The sequence below is a fragment of the Daphnia magna genome, linkage group LG1, assembly GCF_020631705.1.
Source record: "Daphnia magna isolate NIES linkage group LG1, ASM2063170v1.1, whole genome shotgun sequence".
Classification (NCBI taxonomy): Eukaryota; Metazoa; Arthropoda; class Branchiopoda; order Diplostraca; family Daphniidae; genus Daphnia; species Daphnia magna.
In genome coordinates, this window is record NC_059182.1 from 18914194 (window position 1) to 18928119 (window position 13926).

General features: G+C 39.1%; 3 protein-coding genes and 1 long non-coding RNA gene across 6 annotated transcripts; 3 read left to right on the forward strand and 1 right to left on the reverse strand.

The window, feature by feature from the left end:
* Positions 1-2858: 2858 nt before the first annotated feature.
* On the forward strand, positions 2859-6708 carry LOC116935266 (G1/S-specific cyclin-E). Its single transcript, XM_045173740.1, is given in 9 exon segments — positions 2859-3763; positions 3833-3926; positions 3989-4045; positions 4115-4188; positions 4254-4281; positions 4283-4456; positions 4529-4640; positions 4698-5266; positions 5335-6708. Coding segments are annotated over 9 exon segments (1377 nt in total). The 5' UTR covers positions 2859-3749; the 3' UTR covers positions 5590-6708.
* LOC116935424 lies at positions 6701-9380 on the reverse strand. Of its 2 annotated transcripts, XR_006646831.1 has the most exons (4): positions 9245-9380; positions 8134-8727; positions 7032-8058; positions 6701-6934 (listed from the first exon to the last, which is right to left on the reverse strand). It is a non-coding gene; the product is annotated as an uncharacterized LOC116935424 (long non-coding RNA). The 2 variants fall into 2 exon arrangements; XR_006646829.1 differs by having other exon boundaries at positions 6701-8058.
* LOC116935235 (beta-hexosaminidase subunit alpha) lies at positions 7302-9688 on the forward strand. Its single transcript, XM_032942588.2, is given in 10 exon segments — positions 7302-7493; positions 7595-7811; positions 7910-8040; positions 8108-8429; positions 8493-8602; positions 8605-8708; positions 8781-8929; positions 9005-9099; positions 9158-9292; positions 9360-9688. Coding segments are annotated over 10 exon segments (1692 nt in total). The 3' UTR covers positions 9597-9688.
* A 413-nt stretch (positions 9689-10101) lies between these two features.
* Positions 10102-13662, forward strand: LOC116935217. Of its 2 annotated transcripts, none has more exons than XM_045173725.1 (7): positions 10102-10216; positions 11322-11467; positions 11533-11949; positions 12035-12482; positions 12557-12719; positions 12804-13000; positions 13086-13662. In XM_045173725.1, exons 2-7 carry the CDS (start codon positions 11340-11342, stop codon positions 13590-13592), a joined length of 1860 nt encoding a protein of 619 aa, XP_045029660.1. In that variant the 5' UTR covers positions 10102-10216; positions 11322-11339; the 3' UTR covers positions 13593-13662. The 2 variants fall into 2 exon arrangements, with proteins under 2 accessions (XP_045029660.1, XP_032798459.2); XM_032942568.2 differs by lacking the exon at positions 10102-10216 and adding an exon at positions 10497-10582 and having other exon boundaries at positions 11287-11467.
* Positions 13663-13926: the final 264 nt, after the last annotated feature.

Sequence of the window (13926 nt, forward strand, 5' to 3'; positions counted from 1 at the left end):
GCCAGAAGACAACGATTGGTCAGTCAAAGCCTCAAAGGCAAATATGGCGCGACCGTCTTCGTTCTCTTGTTTCGGATTATGCGACTCTTTTGTTCTTACTAAACTATCTCGCAACCATCTCTTGTGAATCATTCAATAACTCAATGAGAGAAGCCAAAACTGAAGAACCTAAAAAGGATTTTATGGAAGCATTTCGGTTCTTCGTTTGGATGGCAACTCTTTTGTGTGATGGCCTTTGTCTTAGATTTTCGGATAGCATATGACCTTGGCATTCATGACGTTGCCATATGGACATTTTTAGCGTGAAAAATGAACCCATCAACTATTTTGGATTGTGTCTACCTACAGCGATACTTGAACGTGTCTGGGACAACAACTTTTGCGTGACTGGACGTTTCTTTGTCTGTTGCATTTGACAACAGAAAAGCAATAAGTAGACACGTACCTCCTGTTGTTGCCCATCCTTCATGTTTTGCTCGCAGCTAACCAGCACCATTTCCTGGTAAACGACACACACGTTTCTCACTTCGTTAAAGAGTGTTATTATTATTCTCGGAACCTGCTGATTGATCATGCAAGAAACATTCCATTAAAATTCACTTCTCAATTAAAAGTTCTTTTTTCATCATCCCCGTCCAGAAGGTCCAAGCATCCCCCCCTCTTTCCTGAACGAGTCCTTCTACTAACCCCCTACTCCTTCCTTCTTCACTGGAGGGTAAATTCTCATTTGTTTTTTTTTCTCTTTCCTTTATTTTTTCCTTTCTTAGGCATCCGCGCGCGCCTTCTTCTTGCTTTTTATTGTGTCCAAAAGTGCTAGAAAAAAACTCGTTGGTTTCCGCAACCAATAACCAACACTACCAAGTACCAGCAAAGATTGGGAAAACTTTTCTTCTTCGTTCTTTGAGACAAAACAGTTTTCATTTCTGATCTATTCGCTTTTCGTAATTTTGTTACGAAGGTGCTACATTTAACTCAAAATCCTAGCAGAAACGTGCAGCTGAATGATTAAATATTTCATTTTCAAAGTCCAAATGAAAATAAAGTTGAGAATGAATCGACACGACCCAATTTGGGTCACCCAAACACGAAGATTGCAGGCGAAACAGGTTGATGTCCAAAAGTTGCTGTAACCACTTTCCGGAAGAAGAGTGGGAAAAAAGAGCGCGCGCGGGCTTTTCCCTTCAGCCACCCCGACCCTCCTTTACTTTGATAGATTAGAAAATTGAAATTTAATAGTTTTTTTTTTTTTTGTTTCTAGTTCAAAGTTTTTAGGCCGTTCAACAAGCAGATGGTATCTAATGGAATGGGTGCGTAATTTTAGACGGAAAATTCTTTTCTCAGATGCACCTGAAATCGACACCGTCGTATTTATATCGCCTTGTTCGAGATAGGCCCGTTGTGTTTTCATTTCCCGCCCAGTCAGTCACCTGTTTTTGCCGCGAAAAGTTGAAACAGCTGATCGGTTAGAGCTGCCCACGTGACTTTTTCCTGCAAGGCCACACCCACAGGGCAGGCATTGACCAATGAAAGTCTTACTTCTGATGTTGGCCCAGGTGGCGCTTTGAAATTTCAAATCAAAAGGATCAGGGGGCGCTCGTCGATCTTTATCACGAAAAGAGAGTCCTCTTCCCAGTTTCACCGTACTTCTTCGACTACACGGATTCTATTTCGCTTGCTTGTCTCATCAATTCAATATCGTTTATTAGTGATTTTTTTTTTATCTTTATCAAATTATCATCGATACAAACTGGATTTGAAGTGATTCAACTATCAAAGGTATGTTTTCATTTGTGAAATTTTTCATTATTTTGCCGCCTCCTTGTCGGTCCTAACTCGCCCAAGTTTCATGAAAACATAATCAGGATCACTTCGTACATCGTTATCATTGCTAAAATTGTTGTTTTTCGAGTCGTTTAGTTTTGATACCAAAGAAATTTGGCGCGCGTTTCTCGCTTTTATCGACTGTGGCTTTAACTATGACGAGTGTGTATATTCAGTGCCGCACAGTGTGTTGTGTGTCGAGGGTGAAAAAAAAAAACCGGGCGCCCGGAGGGTGGAATCTACTATAGAGATATCCTAGATGCACCTTTTGTTCCGTTTTTTCTTTTTCCCTCCATCTGAAACGCTCCCCCTCTCTACGTTACCCCAGCAGCAGCAGCAGCAGCAGCACCCCCCTCAAAGCCGAAACTCACTCAATATCAAATGTTGAATGCATTTTCATCGGTGCTATATATCTTGGATGTGCTTTACTATCATTCAACATGGAGCTGCGTCTTTCTGTGCAGTTGTTGTGCCCCATGTCGATTTTTAGAAGGGGGAGGAGGGGGGGACAACCAAAAGCATTTTGTAAACAATGAATGGGCTCAGCCGGCTCGAAACAGATTGCGTTTTCTCCTCTGCTTTTCTTTGCGCAGATGATCATGAGGACATTCCTGATCTCCGTCCGTTCTCCGGTCATCTTTTATTCGTACATGCGAGATAGTTCAATGCGAAACAACCCCCTGTAGGTTGTTGCACACACTGGGGGCAAGACTACGGTCCATTCCGCGCGAATCCACAATTTCAGCCTTACTTGTAAACATTTCAATTGTTTGGCCACTGGCTATGCCTCGCTTCCTCGTCATTAGTTAAGGCTGAGCAACTCTCCGTCAATACCAAAAACATCTTGTTGTTTTTTTCCCTTTCATGAATTGCCGAAAAAATGTTTCCATCCGGTTGCTTATTCCATTTCGATTCCGTCCATTCTTTCTTTCTTTTTTTTTTTTTTTAGAAAAGTGAAAGAAAACAAAAATCTTAGTCATACTTGTTGTCATGGTTGCTCTTTTATCGAAATTGTCTCGTGTGTGTGTAACAGCATCAAATGTTTCTGAAAACTATTGAAGTGATTGTCAAAAGTTTTGCGGATGGCAGCACCGGATGCGCCCCCGCTGGATAAGTAAGTATGGCCCATCTGACGACGACAGTGGTGGCGCTGCGCCCCGGTTTTTTCCCTGCCTCTCTGGCCCCTCTTTTTCTTGTCCATTCCCCGCGCGCGCTGCAAACGACACTCGTATCCGCCAACGCCACTCGTTCACACCGAAGGTAACACAGATCTCCAACTCGTTTTAATCACTCTGGTTCATCGCTACTAAAATCGAATTGCATCGATCGCTGGTCGAAATGTTAAGCTTCACGAGCGTGTGAAAATTTTGTCTATCGGCCAAGCCGTTTAGATTCAGTTGGGATTTTTAGAACGATACCAGAGTGCGACGACTTGTTGGACCCGCGCGCGTTTTTTCCCCATTGTCCATTGGGCGCCAAGTGCGCCGCCACCGTTGCTTTTCCATCATCCCCCACGACGAATGTGTCAAATCTTTGACGCTTTATTTCTGCACTTTTTAAGTGTTTCTTTGTCAAGTGATCGACATCAACGCGTAGCATTTTCATTCCTCTATCGAATCCTGTAAGTAGAATTGAATCAAACTACAATTTGTTCCAATTAAACGGGTTTTTCTGCGATGGCCTCAAGGCCTTGGACGTGGCCATGGCCTCGTCTCGTGTCGGAAGCCGGTGGCGTTTCACTTTTATTTTTTAATGACAAGAAGCAATTCGCTTTCGTTGAACTTGATGGATGTCACTTTCCCGATGGACTATTATGCGTTTCCTAAAATGGTTTCTTAATTTTAATCATATTGTTTCAGGTTTGACCAAAGGTGTAGAAGGAACTGACTGCCCTCAACTTATTTCACTCTGTCTGAATTTACTGGAAAATGTCCAGGAGAGGGTTAGTTGCCTCCTAAGCTTGATGGCTGTATGTTCCTTGAAATTTCATCCTTTTCTTTGTGCACATTAGATGCAGAGTGACTAACAAGAGGGAATCGCTACCAGGACAGAAGCTGCTACCTGTCATCCTAAACCGAAAGCGCAAATCTGAAACTCATGTGGAGGTAAAATAACAATTGATTGGTTTTGGGGACTCTGTCTAAGTTGTGCCTTGTTTGTCCTGCAGGATTACGAGAATGATGTAAGGGGAATGAGAGCAAGGCAACCATGCCACCAGCAACAGGTAGCTTGCATCTCGTCAAGACTGCTGCTTTATTTTGATTGTGTTTGATGTATTTGTTTCTTTTCTCAGGGATGGGAGGAGAGTGCAGGATGGGAGACATCCAGTCAATCATCATCATCAGCTGCCAGCACTTCCACATCAAAGTACATTTTGGTTTCTTTCCCTAGCTCTTTTCCCACTGTTATGCTCATCTTTGTTTTCGTGTTAGCTTCCGTCGATTGGCTGTTCCATCGCAATGTTCTAACATCGCGACTGAGTCCATTTCCTAAATTCAACTGGGCAGATCCAGATGAAGTTTGGAGTTCGTTGTGTCGCAAGGATCGACTTTACAAGCGAAATCACGACTACATCCTGGCTCATCCATCTCTGCAGCCTCGAATGAGAGCCATACTTCTAGATTGGCTAGTCGAGGTATATTCTATGCGTTTTTTTTTTTTTTTAAACATTGAACCATCCTAAAACTCGTTTGTTTGGTCTGATAAGGTGTGCGAAGTGTACCGGTTGCATCGCGAGACTTATCATCTTGCCTTGGACTTTGTGGATCGTTACTTGGCTACTCAAAGTGACGTACCCAAGCAACAGCTCCAGTTGATAGGTACGTGTTTGCACAACTACGCGACGAAGAATCCGTAACAAAATTCTTCTGGTATAGGTATCGCATCCTTGTTCATCGCCGCCAAGATTGAAGAAATCTATCCTCCCAAGTTAAACGAGTTTGCCTACGTCACTGACGGTGCGTGCAGCGAAGCAGAGATTATGATGAAAGAACTGGTCATTATGAAAAGCCTCAATTGGGAATTGTCACCCGCCACGGCCAATTGTTGGCTGGGAATTTACATGCAACTGGCCAACGCGCTTAATGACAAGGAAGAAATCGAATCCAAAGAGAACAGTGGGAGCAAAATGGAGACGAAACAATTTTCAAGTCACACTTTTGTTCAAGCTGCTCGCCTTTTGGATCTTTGCACAATGGACATTCTTAGCCTTCGCTATCCGTACAGCGCCATCGCCGCCGCTGCCATGTACCATGTCGTTGGCGAGCAAGTCGCTATCGAATGCTCTGGCTATTCTTGGGAGGATATTTCTTCTTGCATCTATTGGATGGCTCCATTTGCTTTGACTCTGCGCGAATCCGGTCCGGTGGAAATCAAGACATTTTCGCAAATTCCTCTTGAGGATACGCACAACATCCAAACGCACAATGTCGACCTCAGCATTCTGGTAATTGATCTTGAACTAATTAAAAACTTAACGAGTTTTCATTATTAATTATTTGCTGCAACGTTAAGGAAGCCGCTCAAAGCCGATTGACAGAATGTGGTGCGTCACCACCCAGTCCAGCGGTAGGGCCGCTGGGGATGCTGACGCCTCCGCAAAGCAAGAACAAGGGTCGACTGAGCGCTCCACTTTCGCCGGTCAACAGCAACACCACTGCCAATGCTGTTGTACTGACACCTTCCACCTTGAACTCGGAGAGCCCTCGATGTTCCGTAATGACCTCTGAGTGGAGTGACGATATTCAATCGACCCATTCGTATTCATAATCATTTTTAATTCATCGTTTTTAACGGGATCATTTTTGCGCGCGTTATTGCTCGTTGTTCGAAGGGGCATGGCTTCAAAAAATCTTTTTTCTTTTTCGTTGTTGGAAGCTGGACGACCGCAATAAGAGTGCCATTCCTCTTTTTTTTTTTCCTTGTTACACATAGAAAGAGAAAAGATGTGGGAAACATTTCCATGTCACCGGTACTTATTTGACGGATTTAATAATTCCTTTTTTTTTTTTTCTCATTTTCTTTTTAAAGGGAAAGGCATTATTATTAAAATCTTTTTCATGAAAACCGATTTATGGGGGGTTAATTCCTTTTATTTTTGGTTTATCAGAGAATTAACGAAGCGCATGCTAGTCTAGTCCTTTCAGTTGCAATAATGCCTTGGGTTGGGTGGGGTCGAAGCCATTCTCAACTTGAACGCCGTACAGTTACCATTCACATCTCAAGGACGCCCTTTGCATTTGATTTCATTTTTATATCAGCCGTTTTTTCTTTTTTTTTTTTTTTTTATTACTTTTTCATTTTTTTTTTTTTTCATTTCATTTTGTTTCGTTTCGAGAAAAAAGAACTGCCTAACCTATTCGTCTTTTTTCGAAAGCGCAATGTATTTTATGCGACTGACGACATCGTCACTTCAATTTTAGATCCATTTCTAGTACTGCATACTTTTTGGTAAGTGTGTGTGACGATTAACCTGCCCGTCACTTTTTTTTTACTTAGTGCCTAATGCCTTAATTTGAATTGATTCTCCCCCATTTGAACGAAACAATAAAGATGTGCCAGACTTTGAACTAAAAGAATGTTTATGTCAGAAAACGACTTGAAAAAGAAAGTTGAAAGAGTTTGTGAACTCGATTTGACATCTGGACATCTTTATTCATTCCTTTTCTCGTTTTATCTGAATTGTTCTCGCCCTTTTCTTGAATCCAGCATATTGAACTGCCATATCTTGTACATTTCTCCGTCATGAAATCACCATCCATTTTTACCAATTTTCTTAAATTTTTTTCCTGAATAATCCCATTATGATTTTGCCATGTCATCACATCAGTCTTATCCCAATTTTTGTCTCCCTAAGGTCAACAAATAAACTATATTTCACTTACAAAATTTACATTGTTTATTTGATTCTCTTCAATCCAATAGCGGAAACTTGCCTGAAATTCATTTCATTCCTTTGTTCGACATTCCGTTGGATGGCTGAGTTGCATCGTTGACATTCTTCATCCTTCAGTTATTTTCGCCGTGATTCTCTACTCTGCAAGTATTGTTGTCATCTTCTATGAACATTATCTTATCCTTGATTAATACTGTAGATAAGCATTTCCTTAGTTAACTGCCAGCAATAGCAAAGAAAGTGTTCTTGTTTTAATCACATCACATCATTTCGAATCGCCTAGATAATTAATGTAAAAAATTCAGAAAAGCCATACCGGCATCATCACAAGTTAGCGAAAATAGCTGCGGCCCCAAAAACGATCCGGAAGTGTAGAAATTCAATAATTTCGAGCACCTTCTTGTAACGGTCGGGCCATTTGAAAAAGACGTTTGTAATCTGACACGATAATCCTGTTTTTCATGCCACAGCAGTAACTTATCTACGTTTAGGGAGGACGGGAAAGTGTTATTCAGTGTGATCCCACTGACTAGCAAAAGTAGCACTCGTATTTCGGTTCAGTTTCCGTGTGCTAATCGAGGACATCATGAACGTTTTATTGTTAGTCTTTTGCTACGTGGCGTCAATGCAATGGGCGCCATCGGAATCGGTTCCGTTTGTTATCCCCTGGTACGGACGTTGGATCCTTCCAACCGTTGGCCAAGTGTGGCCGAAACCCCAGCAGCAAACATCCAGCGAAACGTTTTTCGTTCTCAGGCCTACCATGTTCCAATTTCAGGTATTTATCCTAATGAATCCATCCAATGTTGGTCTTATTTCCACTAAACTGTTGGATAACACGATATTGTAACAGAAAAACTTTTGCTTCACCAATTTTAGGTCGTTGGTGAACGGTGTGATATCATTGACGAAGCCGTACGTCGTTATTACCAAATCATCTTTTATCCGGGGGATGCTGGACGTATTCCCCTGTCTTACCCTCCGCCACCGACTCCAATCCAAGAGCATCCGCAATTTCGAGCATTTCTCGATTCAGTTGAAATCGATTTAAAACAGCCTTGCGAATACCTCCCGTCTGCCGATATGCTCGAGTCCTGTACGTATACATATAGAAAATTGATGGTCGTGAGATAAAAGCACGGATGCAGTTCAATCATGTAAACAAAACAAACATGTTTTTGGTGTCTTCTATAGATAATATCAAAATTGACACGGCCGATAATCCGCTCAAGGCAACAATCACTAGCGATAGCGTCTGGGGTATTTTGCGTGGCATGGAAACTCTAAGTCAACTCGTCTACTCCTCTGCTGAAACGGGCGTCGCAGTAAGATGAAATCCAAAACTTATATAAAAAAGGGGATTCTTAGAACGAAAACAATATTTCAATTTAGTATCAAATGAATGCTACGGAAATTACCGATTTTCCGCGTTTTTCTTATCGCGGATTTATGATGGACACGGCACGTCATTACATGCCGTTGAAAACGATAAAGAAGATGACGGACCTGCTGGCCCAGAATAAGATGAACGTCTTGCACTGGCATTTGACTGACGACGCTTCATTCCCCTACGAGAGTACACTTTTTCCAAATATTAGTCGTTACGGATCTTTCCAGCCGTTCAGTCACATCTACACTGCCAACGATGTCCGCGAAGTCATTGAATATGCGCGGTTGAGAGGCATTCGGGTCATTCCTGAATTCGATAGTCCAGGTTTATTATTTTCCTAAATTCAAACTTTACAGTTGTGATTCAACAATTTGATTTCGATGATAGACCATACACAATCTTGGGGCCGAGGACAGCCGAGACTGTTGACCGAATGTTACGACGACAACGGAATACTCAAAGTGCCCGATGAGTACGGTGCTATTATGCCCACTCGTGGGAAGAGAACTACGTTTTCTTACAGCAATTTTTCGGTGAAATCTTTAATACCTTTCCCGATCCCTATGTCCACATGGGTGGTGACGAAGTCAGCTACTATTGTTGGTATGTTTTTTTCAGTTCTCTAATGAATTAAAAAAAAAACAATCGTTATCTTTTGTTCATTCAACCAAATAGGCAACGACATCCAGAAATTAAAGCTTTTATGGCTGCCAATGGATGGGGAGAAGATTATACAAAGTTGGAACAATATTACTTTGATCGACTGACCACAGTGACGCAAGAGATTACGCAAAATCAGATGCGTTACATTGTTTGGCAAGAACGTTCGTTTTTTAAATATGTTTTTCTTTCTTCGAACAAATCTTCATTTCCATTTTCCATTTTCCTGGTTCGTTCAGTTCTCGACCTTAACATTACCCTACCAACTGGCACCATTGTCGAAGTGTGGAAAGGCGATTATGAAGGCTTATCTTTCAATGAAGAATTAGCACGAGTAAGTAGGCATAATGGACACAGTTCTTTGCAAATGATTTACACATTTTTGAATATAGGTTACAAAGTATGGTTACCAGACTATACTTGCTTCACCTTGGTATCTTAATTACATTTCCTACGGATTGGATTGGGAAAAATATTACCTGGCTGAACCTCTGGATTTCAACGGATCCGAAGCGCAAAAGAATTTGGTATTGAAATCTTCTTTTTTCAGGGTCGAACTGCATTTTTTAAATTTTCTCTTGACGTGACACGCAGGTTATTGGCGGTGAGGCAACGATGTGGAGCGAGTACGTCGACTCTGTCAGCGTGATTCCGCGTACGTGGCCGAGAGCTTGTACCGTCGCTGAGCGTCTCTGGTCAGACCGAAGTGTTAACGACACAGCGTTGGCTGCATTACGTTTAGAAGAACATCGATGCCGATTACTCAGACGTGGATTCATGGTTGATCCAAGCAATGGTGTCAATTTTTGCGAACAGGAATGGGATATGTAAAATAAAAAGCAAATTTCTAAAGACTCTGCACAGTCTCTTTTTATGACAAGGTAGTTTTAGATGAAAAAGAAATACACTAAAAGTTTAACTGCTTTCATCTCTTAAAAAGCATTTTTAACGTCTGCAAGTGGTAAATGTAAAATATTTGCAATAAAGATTGCAATATTGTCCTTGGCGAACCAAAACCAAAAACGTTTGTTGTACGACATCATGAAACGCTTCGCACACTTACTTAAATAAATGGTGAGCGGGAGAACAGAAAACATAATTTCGTCTAGCAATGTTATCCAACAAGTTTTTTATTACCGAATTGCTTTCCGTTTTGAAGAAAAATGCAACTTGACTGGAATAATATTGATCCATACATGAGGGTTCTCCTTTTTTTGGATTTTCTAAGTGCCATGTATCTGACAAACTCTCGAGCTCTTGTTCACCCGATACTCCGATAGATGGGATCGCATCGGCTAAATTATGCAACTGGGCGGATCTGCCTTTCAATCGATGGTAGAAGATCGATTTCATGACATTGAAATTCTTTTATAGTCGTGATATCGAAAGTAGTTTGCATAAAAAACACACATGCATACATCATATTCGCATGTAACCAGATTATTGTCAAGGTATTTTGCTACGGACTACCGAAAGATTTAAACGAAGTCTTTCAGACGAAGTACGGCCATTTTTGCAGGCGATACATATTGCAAATGGCCAAGCCAAAATGGTTGCTTTGGTCAGAGTCATAGTACTCATAGAACCTCTTCTTAAACTAACTAACCCGGGTTCTATGACTCTGCTTTGGTATGAGAAAAATCTACCAAAAACTCAAAACTGTAAAATTCGTAAAACATATATATATATATTACATTCCACAATATTTATTAAATTGAATTGTAGTTAAACAAAATAAATATAAATAAAAATTTAAAGGTTTTGCATTTGTACGTTTGGCAACATCTTCTTGCTCAGATTGCTTGCTGTTGTAAACCTAGAGGGGCGTTTTGGGGCCTCCCTGGTTGAGTAAAAAACAACAAAAAAAAAAAAAAAAAAAAAATAATTAAAAAAACCCTTGTTGTAAAAAAAAAAAACAAAAAAAAAATTAAAATAAAAACAAAAAAAAAAAAAAAAAAAAAAAACCCCCCCCCCAAAAAAAAAAAAAAAAAAAAAAAAAAAAAAAAAAAGGGAGGGGTTTTTTTCCCCCCCCCCCCTCTCTCTTTTTTTTTTTTTTTTTAAAAATAAAAAATAAAAATAAAAAAAAAAAAAAATAAACTCTCCACACCAAACCAACCACTAAAAACAAAAAAAAAATAAAAAAATTTTTTATTTTTTTATTATTTTTTTTTTTTTATTTTTCTTTTTTTCTTCCTTCTCTTAAAAAAAAAAAAAAAAAAAAAAAAAAAAAAAAAAAAAAAAAAAAAAAAAAAAAATTTATTATTTTTTAAAAAATTAAAAAAAAAAAAAAAAAAAAAAAAAAAAAAAAAAAAAAAAAAAAAAAAAAAAATTTTTTTTTTTTTTTTTCTCCCTCTCCCCCCAAAAAAAAAAAAAAAAAAAAAAAAAAAAAAAAAAATAAAAAAAAAAAAAAAAAAAAAAAAAAAAAAAAAAAAAAAAAAAAAAAAAAAAAAAAAAAAAAAAAAAAAAAAAAAAAAAAAAAAAAAAAAAAAAAAAAAAAAAAAAAAAAAAAAAAAAAAAAAATTAAGTTTCAAAACATATATATTTTTTTAATGTTAGGTTGTATTGCAAAGGGATATGGATGAAATATTTTTGTCGGATGATATTTTCCATTACCTATCAACTTATTTAGCCCCAGAAGATTGTATGTCTTTGTGCTTATCTGGCGTTTTCGAAAGATATGCAGATTTTTATTCGAGGAGACGGTAAATACTTAAGAGTGTAAACACATTGATTTGGAAATTGTCGGCAATTTTTTATCTTTCTTTAGGGTTTGGAAGCTTTGTCGACGCTTTTCTCTGAAGCCTGATATTTGCCAAACATTTTTTTCTACATACCTGAAATCTGCTAATGTTCATGTTCTTGATTTTTGCCACTGTTTTTGGCTGCCCGAGGCTACTTTATTGCAAAGTTGCTTGTCTCCAAATCTAAATAATTTAAAAGAACTTAATTTATCTGATACACAGCTATCATTAACATCAATCATTCTACATGTCCTACCTCAATGCCAGAGTTTGACAAAGTTGTCTGTCAATATTCCTGAGCCAACATGGGAAGCTTTTAATGGCAAACTTCAAGGATATGCCGACACCTACAAGGAGAATTTTAAGAAGCTTACTCATTTAAAATTGGATCTGCTTGATGGCAGCTCATCTTTAATTTGGCTTCTTTTATTTAATGTTTTAGGGTGAGTTGTGTGACATTTCATCAATTAAATCCGATTTAAGATTAGGCAAAGAGAGTTGGTTTTACAATGTTTCTTACTACTACAGGTGGTGCAGAGATTGTATTCAATTGCATATAAATTTGTTTGAACAACCGCAACGGAATGACATATACCCTGTCTTTGAAGAGGACGAGGAATCTATTGCTGTAGTAAGCTTGGCCAAAGAGAATCTCTATGACGCTATGAAATGGATGATATCATTAAAAAGTATCGCCGTCCTCAAGAAATCGTCAGACAGTTGTCTCGAGGATTTTTGTCGTTGGTTACTACTCGAATTAAATCCACCTGGCTTGGAGAAAATCTGGATCCCGTCTGTTAAACACATTGGCGCCAAGTATAAACCGGAGTCTATGCTAACTTGCTTTTACTTGGGTCGATCTCCATTGTCTCGTGCTTTTTTTTCACAAATGACCCACCTGGTTGAAATGTCCATTACGAGCAATTTAATTTTACCGCGATTACGGTTTTTCAAGGGAAATTTTTTCTCAGTTTCGGTAAGTAAAATTCCGCGTGTTTCAGTTAACCAAATATAGAGGTGGGGAATTAATGTTGTCATTACCGTCTTAAGATTTTAGACAAGTTTTGCCAGAATCATCCCCAATTGGAGTATTTACATTTTGAAGATCGAGTTTTTGGCGGCAACAGACGAAAGAAGCCAATCACCTTTCAATGTCTATGGGCGTTGGCTCAGTTACGAACGTTAATCTTTGCCCGCAGGAGACCCCACCAAGGTATGATACACATACCTTTAGTTGAAAGTTGCATCGAGAGATTCAACTCTATAAAAAAAATTTTAACTAATTTCCTGATAATAGATGTCTTAATCAAGTTTATGGATTCATGCTCCAACTTGGAGCAGCTACAGATTGGGGAATTTTGTTATTATGGCATGCTGATCTTCGACCGACAAATACCCGTTCACGATTCTTTTGATTGCCTCGCGAAACAAACGCATTTGAGGAAGTTGTCTCTCAATAGTATTGAATTCATTGATGGCTTCTTTATCGAACGGGTACGAAATTGTTTCAATTGCCTCCCTAATCTTAACGTAATCCATTGTTCTCATTTGTATGGCAAACAACTGGATCTACGAAAAGGTGCTGAAAAATTGCCAGAAATTGGAATGCTTACATCTATCCGGACAGTTTTTTGTAAATTGGGTTACTTTTCATCACGATTTATGCAAATACCTTCCATTGGGTAAATATTTGCGAGATCTCCGAATCCAGAGAGAAGGAATGACTGATTCAATCCTGATGGAATTGCTATCGGCTGCCGGATCATGTCCATCACTAGAGCGTCTGATGATTCGTCAGTACAAAGGGAATTCTATTGATAAGGAACTTGATTCCATTTTACCACAGTGCTTAATGAATCTTGTCAGCGTTCGGCTACCGCGACTGTTGGCTTTTTGTCTCATTTATCGGTTACAACGTAAAACTGTAATGGCCATCACCGATGCATTTCGGGAAAATATTTTACCGATCCGTCCATCTTTTTGGTTTTTTATCAACGAAACCCTTCCTTGTGAAATCAACGTCCCACGCGTTCATTTCGATGGTATTATCGATCCAAATATTGATTCAATTTCCGTCTTTGGATAACCATCAATTTCCGTCTTTGGATAACTAACCCGGACAAGAATATGCAATAAAACTTCTACAAAGAAAAAAATCTGTTTATGTTATCCAGACTTTGAATAGTTAATGATGACTCCCGTTCCCGTCAATGTTGATATTGACCACACCCGATTTCAAAGTTCAACGACTTTGAGACGTGGTTCTTTTTTTTGACGGGCCACCAACCGGTTGTTGCTTCTGTTGCTAATGGAAGAAGGGCGATGTCGAATAGTAATGTGAAGATCCGGAGGCGATGCTCGGGGGAAAGAGAAACGTGATTTAAACACCAAAAAAAAGGTGAAACTATTCAAGGCCAATG

What these genes read in the sequence shown, in the direction of transcription:
- LOC116935217 (XM_045173725.1), top strand. Translation starts at nt 11,340, where the DNA reads ATGGATGAAATATTTTTGTCGGATGATATTTTCCATTACCTATCAACT. An exon ending in CTTTTATTTAATGTTTTAGG is followed by an intron (nt 11,950 to 12,034) that starts GTGAGTTGTGTG and finishes TTACTACTACAG; the next exon opens with GTGGTGCAGAGATTGTATTC. An exon ending in ATGGCTTCTTTATCGAACGG is followed by an intron (nt 13,001 to 13,085) that starts GTACGAAATTGT and finishes ATCTACGAAAAG; the next exon opens with GTGCTGAAAAATTGCCAGAA.